General features: G+C 34.2%; 1 protein-coding gene across 1 annotated transcript; it reads left to right on the forward strand.

The window, feature by feature from the left end:
• The first annotated feature begins 7,838 nt into the window (after positions 1-7,838).
• Positions 7,839-9,237, forward strand: LOC118702427 (putative zinc finger protein 826). Its single transcript, XM_036408329.2, has one exon. It carries the CDS (start codon positions 8,121-8,123, stop codon positions 8,766-8,768), a length of 648 nt encoding a protein of 215 aa, XP_036264222.1. The 5' UTR covers positions 7,839-8,120; the 3' UTR covers positions 8,769-9,237.
• The last annotated feature ends 340 nt before the right edge of the window (positions 9,238-9,577 follow it).

Raw genomic sequence — 9,577 nt, forward strand, 5'->3', positions numbered from 1 at the left:
AATTAATTGGGAAATTCTTATAATTACCTGAACAGATATAAAAATAGGTATTCCACAGTACAGAGGCAGTTTTATCTATTGCATTGATGGGCAATTATAGCTTGTGAACTAGATTGTGCTAAATTACATCTTGAAATAATTTTTTCAATGAAGAAAAAAATGGAAGGAAATACAACAGAGACCATATGTGGCATGCAAACCTTAAAGTATTGGCTCTTTTCAGAAATAAATTTATAAATAATACATTTGAATTTGTAATTTCAGGATTTGGTGATATTCAGAGATGTGGCTGTAGAATTTTCTCAAGAAGAGTAGAAATGCCTGAACTCATATAAGAGGAATTTGTATAGAGATGTGATATTAGAGGACTATAGCAACTTGGTGTCAGTGGGTAAGTTTATCTGTATCAAATAATTTAGAACTTAACAGGACTGGATTTTAGGGCTGCCTTTAAAATTGGCTGAATAACTTTGTGGTTTTGAAATAGGCACCTTTAGCTATTAAGCTGTGAAATAGCAACTTAAATTCCCCCATAATTTAATGATCTTTATATCTTTCTTTGCCTTTTGTATAATTGCCTCTCTTTAATGGCCACTATTATAAATTCTTAGACACAGTAAAACTGTTACCAGGACATCACCACCACCACCACCAGGTTGACTCGGGCTGCCTGTCACAATGTCTAATAATGAAGGCAGGGTTGAATCATGTAAAGAGTTTACTGAGAAGGTCAGCCACCTAAGAAGACAAGGAGCTTACAGGTATCGAAAACCTGTCTTACAGCAAGGTGCAGGGGACAGGATTATATAGGAAAAATAGACTGGCCTGAGGTTGGGAACAGAATGCAATTGCATTCAGTCCTGGGGGTCAGAAGAATTCAACTGTTGTTCTTGGTTGTCAGGCAATGAGATGATGTCTTGGCTCCTAATAGGATCAACCTGATCATGCTTAACGGTTCTGCTTGCTTGCTGGATACAGTATACATTGTTTGCAGCTGAATCACTTCAATCACTTTGTTTAGTGTCAAAGGGTGTATGCAGGTGCATCGGCCTGAGAAATGATACTTAGAAAAGAATAAAAACATAACCCTCTATTCCCATATAAGAAAACTTAACTCTCTATTCCTATATATATGTGTGTGTATTCTAGGATTTCAAATTTATATGATTATCTTTCACATTAATTCAGGTGCTCTATCAGATTATAAGATCCTCCCTATCATGCCCATTGTTAAAGAAATCTGGTTTCATTACTGCTGTAGCTAGTCTTATTATTTTCTCTTACTGATTTTAGAGAGAGGAAGAAGGGGAAAGAGAGAGAGAAGCATTGATGATATGATAGAAAAACATTGATTGCCTCCAGTTCATACAACCTAGGTATGTGCCCAGATCTGAAATTAAACCCACCATCTTTTGGTATATATTGAAGATAGGATGACACTCCAATCAACTGAGCCACACTGGCCAGGGCTGTACCTTGTTGAAACTATGATTTTTAAAAAATTGGTTTCAGAGAGGGAGAGAGAGATAGAAACATCAATGATGAGAGAGAATCACCAATTGGCTGCCTCCTGTACACCCCACACTGGGGATCAAGTCCGTTACGTAGGCCTCCTGGTTCCTAGGTCAATGCTCAATCACTGAGCCATGCTGACTTGACTGATTTCTGATGATATTAAAAATTGTTCATTATTTAGTTTTGGATACTGATATTATGATTATGTTTTTTAAAATCCTTTTAGAGATAAATTTCTAAAGAAGTACAAAAATACTTTTTATATGGAATTTGCTTTAAATAATGTGAACAAAATAAGCTAGAATTGGGCTTGGGTTGATGAGGTTGGGTCATAGATACATGGACATTTATTATACATTTTTGTGTATATTAGTAATGCTCCTGTAATAAAGTTTTCTTTTAAAGTTATTGGAAGACAAAAGAAAAGAGAAATGAGAGGTATGGCAGTAGTGAAAATAAGTATGCACAAGTCAGAGAACTTTGCCATAAAAGCATGCATGGGATACAGGAAATGCATTTTTTTTAAGTTGTGCAATTTTAGAACACATTTATAGGCTGAAGGGAATGATTTAAAGGAGAGGAAAATTAGAGGAGTATTAAAAAAAAGGATAATTTTGTAAGCAATGACCTTTAGTAGATGGGAAAAAGTAGGAGCTAATTTATGAAGGAAATTATGCCTTTGGTAAGGATATGGACATAAATTGGTTGGATAATATGGTGAAGAGAACTATATTTTTCTTTCAATTGCTTCTAATTCCTTGGTGAAATAAGCAGCAAGATAACCAGCAGAATGTGAAGATTATTTAGTATTTTATTGTAATTCAGTATGGACTGTTTAATATTTGATCAGTATTGATCCTCAGAAGTAAAATTCTGTGGACATAAGGTTTTAATGTTTACAGAACTCTTGATGCATTAACCCTAGTGTTAATGTGATTAAAACGCCTCTGTCATAAATATTTTTTATTCCATACTAAATTGTATCAGAAAAAAATTATTAAAGATATCATACCTCAGGAAACATTAATTTTATGACCAAATAGTTTGCGTCTCATTTTCTTATTAATTAAAGCTGATACCCTGCAAATAGAAATAACATTTCTCCTTTTATATTGATCTAAGTTCTAAGATAAACAAATATTTTGCTTTCACTTAAGCCCTTGATTCTGTAGGATCCAAACTAGTAATTGGTTTATTAATTTTAAATTGTTTAATATTTTACATGTATCTTGAAAGTTAGAATATTAAAATTTCCTACCATGGGCGTTTAAAAAATTATATATATATATATATATATATATATATATATATATATATAAAATATATATATAAAATAATATATATATATAATAATATATATAATATGTAACATATATAATATATATGATATATAATATATACATAAATAATATAAATATATAAATAACATATATAATATATATAAAATAATATATATATAATACATATAAATAATATATATTTTAAAATAATATATATAATATATAAATAATATATAATATATATTTTTATATAAATAATATATATATTTAAAAATAATATATAATATAAATAAATAATAAATATATATATATATATATATATATATAGAGAGAGAGAGAGAGAGAGAGAGAGAGAGAGAGAGAGAGAAGAAGAAGAAGGAGAGGGAGAGAGAGTTAGAAACATCAATGATGAGAGAGATTCATTGATCGGCTGCCTCCTGCCCTCTCCACCCAGAGGACAGAGCCTGCAACCCAGGTATATGACCTTAAATGGAATCAAACCTAGGGACCCTTCAGTCTACAGGCCAATGCTCTATCCAATGAGTGAAATCAGCTAAGGCCATGGGCCTGTCTTTTGATGCCAACCTTTTGTTTCAATATAGGTTCAGTACATTCTCTCTTGAATAGATTAATGTATAATGCATTAGATATTATTTGCACTTTCAATTTATTTAAGATATTATTTGCACTTTCAATTTTTTAAGTGAAGCAGTCTGAGTGCAGAATCCTTTGATTTTTTTGTTTCCCATTAATCTTTACTATTTTTGCAGTCATGCCTACTTTGATAGCAATGTAACTTTCATTTATAGCCTGGGCTTTCAAAATAATCAACTTGGTTTTCATGGAAAACTGCTTGTAGGGATAAAAACTGGCATAAACAAATATGGGAACAAACGTGGCTGGTTTTTTTTGTTAAGTTTACAGCTCAACTGTTTATTCTATAGACTAGTCTCCTATATAAGAATTGTCAACATGCCAAGATCTTGATCTGGCATGTCACTTAAGTTGAGGAGGACATATATGAGAATCTCAGGTACATATAATGTACTCTGGGAATGTTTTGTATGTTTTTCATCAAAACGTGCATTTTTTTAAAGTGTAAGTTTTATAACTTGTTCTATTTTTTTTAAGTGCTCAATTATTTATTGAACAGGCATCTTGGAACAGAACCCTGGTGCAGTGGGTTATTTTCCCACGAGCTGAGCTGATTATAAATGATAAATAAATCTTGGTATTTAGAAGGCAGGGTTCACAAGAACTAACACCAATAAAAGTTTCTTCTGCTGCTGATCTAAAGAACAAGAATACAGTCTTTCTCCGTTTTTGTTGTTTGTTTCTGTGTTTTTTTTTTTTCTTTCATTTTTTAATTAAGGTATATATGTGTACTACTTTTTTTAAATGAGTGAATATGGACATTTTGTTCTATTCATTTTATACATTGTTCACTTCCTTTATTCCATTACCTTTTCTTTCTTTTTTATTAAAAAACTAGAGGCTCTGTGTACAAATTCATGCACTGGTGGGGTCCCTCTGTTTGGCAGGCCAATGCGGGGGGTGAGGAGTGGCCTGCCAGGGGGTGGGCTGTGGGAGGTTGGTCCCAGCAGCCAGCTAACTAATGGACAAATAAGGTTTCCTCCTCCTCTTTTCTCCTGTCTGATTCCAGGGTGTGGGTGAACCAGATTCGGGGCTGTCAGGGCCCCAGCAGTAAGGTCTGGGGCAGTGCATGTCATAGCTACCAGCCAGTCATAAATGTTGCTTAGGCTTTTATATATATAGATAAAAATTCATTGATTGATTTTAAAGAGAGAAAGGAGAGAGAGAGAAAAACATCAATTTGCTATTTCACTTACTTATACATTTAGTGGTTGATTCTTTTATATACCCTGACTGGGGATAAATTCTGCAACCTTGGTGTAGTGGAGCAATGCTCTGACCAGTTGAGATACCTGACCAGGGCCTCATTTTTTTTTCTCTATTTTTTAATGTTTCTTATGTCAACTTGTATGGGCTTTTATACTGTGAACACCTTCCCATTTTTAATTTTAATTTGATTTTGACACTTTCCTTTTAGATTAGTTTCAAAGTAAATTCTTTGAAATTACCACCTGATTTTAAGAACATTTTTTATATCTTTATAGCTGATTACTTATTTACTACTGTTGTGACTATTTAGTTAATAACTGTTCATTTTTATATATGATTTGTATCATATTTATCACCTTGAATTGACTTTTCCCCCAAAATTTTGACAAAATTGCCATAATTTTGTATTGCTTCCTTAACTGGGGAGATGAAGATAGACCAGATGGTAGGGGAGGAGGAAGGAAGGAAGACATCTACAGATGTCCTAGCAGTATTTTCTGTGCCATTCATTAACCTGTCTGCTCACATTTTAGCCACATGATTTAAATCATTTTTACCTTTTGATATATTTCTAGTATATCCTTTTAAAGTAAACTTATGGAAATGGAAATGCATAAAAAAATACAGAAATCCTAAGGATTTAGGATTTTTCCTAAATCACTGAATTTTTACAAAGTGATCACATTCATACAGAAAATCATTATTTTCCTCCTAACTTCTAGTCATTCCTTCCCACCAAAGTTAACCACTATCCTGACTTATAACAATTCCATAAATTAGTTTTACTATTTTCTGGTTTTATGAAAATGCAGCCATACAGTATATATTCTTTTATGTCTGGTTTTGTTTAATCACTATTATGTTTGTGATATTGAATTATGTTGTGTGCACTTGTAGATTATTCATTTTCATTGCTGGACAGTATTGTGTTGTATCAATATGTCATAATTTACTTAGAAATTCTTCTGTTGATGAACACTTCTTTCCAGTTTGAGCAAATTAAAAATAATGTTGCTGTATTATGCGTTTTTAAAAATACCTTTTTTTAAAAAAATAGTATTGAACTCTTTATTGAAAAAATTTTGAGAAAATTTGTAACAATTGTACCTAGTTATAGAAATTCAAATGGAGATAAGTAGAACCTCTCATTATCTTGGTTGTGAAAGCAGGAGAAAGTTTATTTATGACTATACAAAATAGAAAATGATCTGCAGTGGAGATATCTGAAAATGAACGTAGAGAGGTAGTTGGAAGGATAATCACATATAAAGACATCACCATTTTCCATTTATATATTTGACTAGAGGCCCGGTGAACAAAGAAAATTCATACAAGTGGGGGAGTTGGGGGAAAAGGGTTCCTCAGTCCAGCCTACACCCTCTCCAATCTGAGACCCCTCCAGGGATGTCTGAATGCCCATTTAAACATCTCTCTTATAATCCAGGACTGCTGGATCCCAAATGCTTGCCTGCCTGCCTTCCTGTTTGCCCCTAACCGCTTCTGCCTGCCAGCCTGATCACTCCCTAACCACTCCCCTGCCAGCCTGATTGATGCCTACCTGCTCCCCTGTCATCCTGATCACCCCTAGCTGCCCTACCCTGCAGGCCTGTGTTCCTCCTTACTACCCTTCCCCACATGCCTTGTTGCCCCCAACTTCCCTCCTCTGCCAGCTTGGTCACCCCTAACTCTCCTCCCCTGCAGGATTGATTGACCCCAAATGCACTCCCTTTCAGGCCTGGTCCCTCCCAACTGCCATCCCCTGCTGGCCATCTTGTGTCCACATGGAGGCAGGATCTTTGGCCACATGGGGGCAGCCATCTTGTGTGTTGAGTGATAGTCAATTTTCATATTACTCTTTTATTAGATAGATAGAGGCTTGGTGCACAGGTGTGGGCTAGCTAGTTTGCCCTGAAGGATGCCGTGGATCAGGGTGAGGGTTTCCTTAGGGTGTGGGGCGGCCTGGGTGAGGGGCCTGTGATGATTTATAGGCCTGCCACACCCCTTGGTGACCCAAGCAGAGGCCCTAGTATTTGGAGTTTATTTATCTTCTACAATTGAAATTTTGTAGCCTGGAGTGGAGCCAAATCTTTCACTTGCTCCATGGTGGCCGCCATTTCTGTTGGGATTTATGTGTCTTCTATAATTAAAACTTTGTAGCCTTAAACAGAGGCCTGGGCTGGGCAGGGTGTGTGGAAAGCTTGGCTTCCTCCATTGCCGGGGAAATCCAAGCCTTCTTCCTGCTCTCTCTGTGGCCATAGCCATCTTCATTGGATTTATTTGCATATTTGCTCCTGATCTGCTGGTGAGCGTGGCTTATGGGTGTAGCAGAGTGATGGTTAATTTGTATATTACTCTTTTATTAGATAGGATTGAGATAGCTTACATGTGCTTTTGTTTCCCATTGCTATAGGAAATGATGAAAAAGAATATTTAATCATTGTAGTAAACTACAAAATCAAAGGAAAGGCAATATATGCAGTACTTTTAGCTAATTATGGGAACTAAATAGACATTTACTATGTCCTATGGATTTGTTAGTCAATGATAATTGAGAGATTAATTTTGTCTTTGGAAAGGTTTAAAGTAAAAAAAAATAAAGAGAATAAAAACTAGGAAAATTCATGAATATATAACAACAAAATTGAAAAAGTGTTAAGCATGAAACAAATTACTGAGATAGAAATGTTATAAATTAGTCAACAGGGATAGTTTTTCTTATTTAACATAAAGAAATCCAAACATGTGGAGAAACTAAATCAGTATTTGGAGAAATTTTGATGGCCAGTAAAAAACTCTAGGAAATGGAAAGATTATCACATAGGACTTTGGGAGCAAAGGGGACAGTCAGTGTTTTGAAATATCTTATGGTAAACAGGCCATGTTATTCATGGTAAGATGTTTATACTTTATTCTAATTGAAAAAGTAATAATTGAAAATTTCAAGTAGAGATTCTTAAACTTTGATCTGCATCCAAATAATCTGAACTTACCAGTATTTTTAATTCCCCCTAACTTTCTTCAAATTACATGTTTATTTTAGAGTTTTCTAGCCCATTTACTTCAATGGCTTTATTTTCTTTCTTTTTTCTTTTTTCTATTTTAAAGTTTTTTGTTTGCTTATTTATTTGTGTGGGATTTTTTGTTTTGTTTTTTAAGAATAAGAAAATAGCATCCATTTATCTTCTTTTGTTTTTGCAGATTTGGAATCCAAAAAGTTATCGCAAAAGGACATTTATGAAATGAATTTATCTCAATGGGAGATAATGGAAAACACTAGAAGTTGTAGCCTAGAAGACTGCTTTTTCAGAAAAAAAAATGTTAATATAAAAAGTTTGAGAAACAAAAAGGTCCTCAAAGGGGATATTTTAGGCAAAAGAGAAAAAATACCTCTGAAAAAAGTCACTTACAGAAAACTCAAATCTTTTCATTTGTATAAGAGAATTCCTAATAGAGAGAAACCCTATGAATGCAGGGAGTGTGAAAAGGCTTTTAGAGTACACCAACAACTTACTTTCCATGAGAGAATTCATACTGGTGAGAAATCCTATGAATGTAAAGATTGTGGTAAAGCCTTTAGATAGTGTGCCCACCTTAGTCGACATCAGAGAATGCATACTCCTGACAAACTTCTTGAATGTAAAAAATGTGCAAAGATTTTTACATGTAGTGCAGATCTTCGAGTACATCAGAGAATTCATATTGGTGAGAAGCCCTATGAATGTAAAGAATGTGGGAAGTCCTTTAGAGTGCGAGGTCAACTTAATCTTCATCAAAGAATTCATAGTGGTGAAAAGCCCTATGAATGTAAGGAATGTGGGAAGAACTTTAGACAATATGCACACCTTACTCGCCATCAAAGACTTAGTATTTCTGAGAAGTGCTATGAATGTAAAGAATGTGGCCAGGCTTTTTTTGTGTAGTACAGGCTTTAGAATACATCACAAACTTCATACTGGTGAAAAACCCTATGAATGTAAGGATTGCGGGAAAGCCTTCAGAGTGAGGCAACAACTTACTCGCCATCAGAGAATTCATTCTGGTGAGAAACCCTATGATTGTAAGGTCTGTGGGCTATCATCTAACTCTCCATCAGAGAATTCATACTGGTGAGAAACCTTATGAATGTAAAGAATGTCAGAAGTTCTTTCGTCATTATTCAGAACTTATATCACATTAGGGTGTTCATGTTGGAGGAAGCCCTATGATTGTAAGGAATGTGGGAAAGCATTTAGACTATTTTCTCAACTTACTCAACATCAGACTATTCATTTTGGTGAGAAACTTATAAATGTAAGGCATGTGAGAAGACATTTAGACTGCTCTCACAACTTACTCAACACCAGAGTATTCATGCCGGTGATAAACCCTATGAATGTAAGGAATGTTGAAAGGTCTTTAGACTTCATTCATCACTTATTCAATATCAGAGAATTCATTCTGGAGAGAAACCATACAATTGTAAGGAATGTAAGAAGACATTTAGACAACACTCACACCTTACTTACCATCAGCGAATTCATAATGTAACTAAATAGTTGTGAGAAAGCTTTCCATTGTGAATTTTCTGTTAAGGAGCATTGATTTTAAAGAATATGTTTATGAACATGAAGAAGACATTCATCACCATTTAAATCAAGTTAAACTTAAGGAAATTGATTCTAGAATGAAATACTCTTAAAGGAATGAATGTGGAAAAGAAATTGATAATGTAATTTTTTTTAGTAGAGTATTTTGCAACACATGAAGTTAATGGGACTAGGCAGGATTCTTAGTAGAGGTTAAAAACATTAGATGAAAGATTTGTAGGAACCTGATTGTTAGAAGGTCAGCTTGACAACATGTGAACCCACTGATCAATTTTAACCTCATCAAAAACAAGACAAATTCAAGGAATAGAAAACATTTTAAAAGCAATTAAA

Source organism: Pipistrellus kuhlii, unplaced genomic scaffold, assembly GCF_014108245.1.
Source record: "Pipistrellus kuhlii isolate mPipKuh1 unplaced genomic scaffold, mPipKuh1.p scaffold_m20_p_38, whole genome shotgun sequence".
Taxonomy (NCBI): Eukaryota; Metazoa; Chordata; class Mammalia; order Chiroptera; family Vespertilionidae; genus Pipistrellus; species Pipistrellus kuhlii.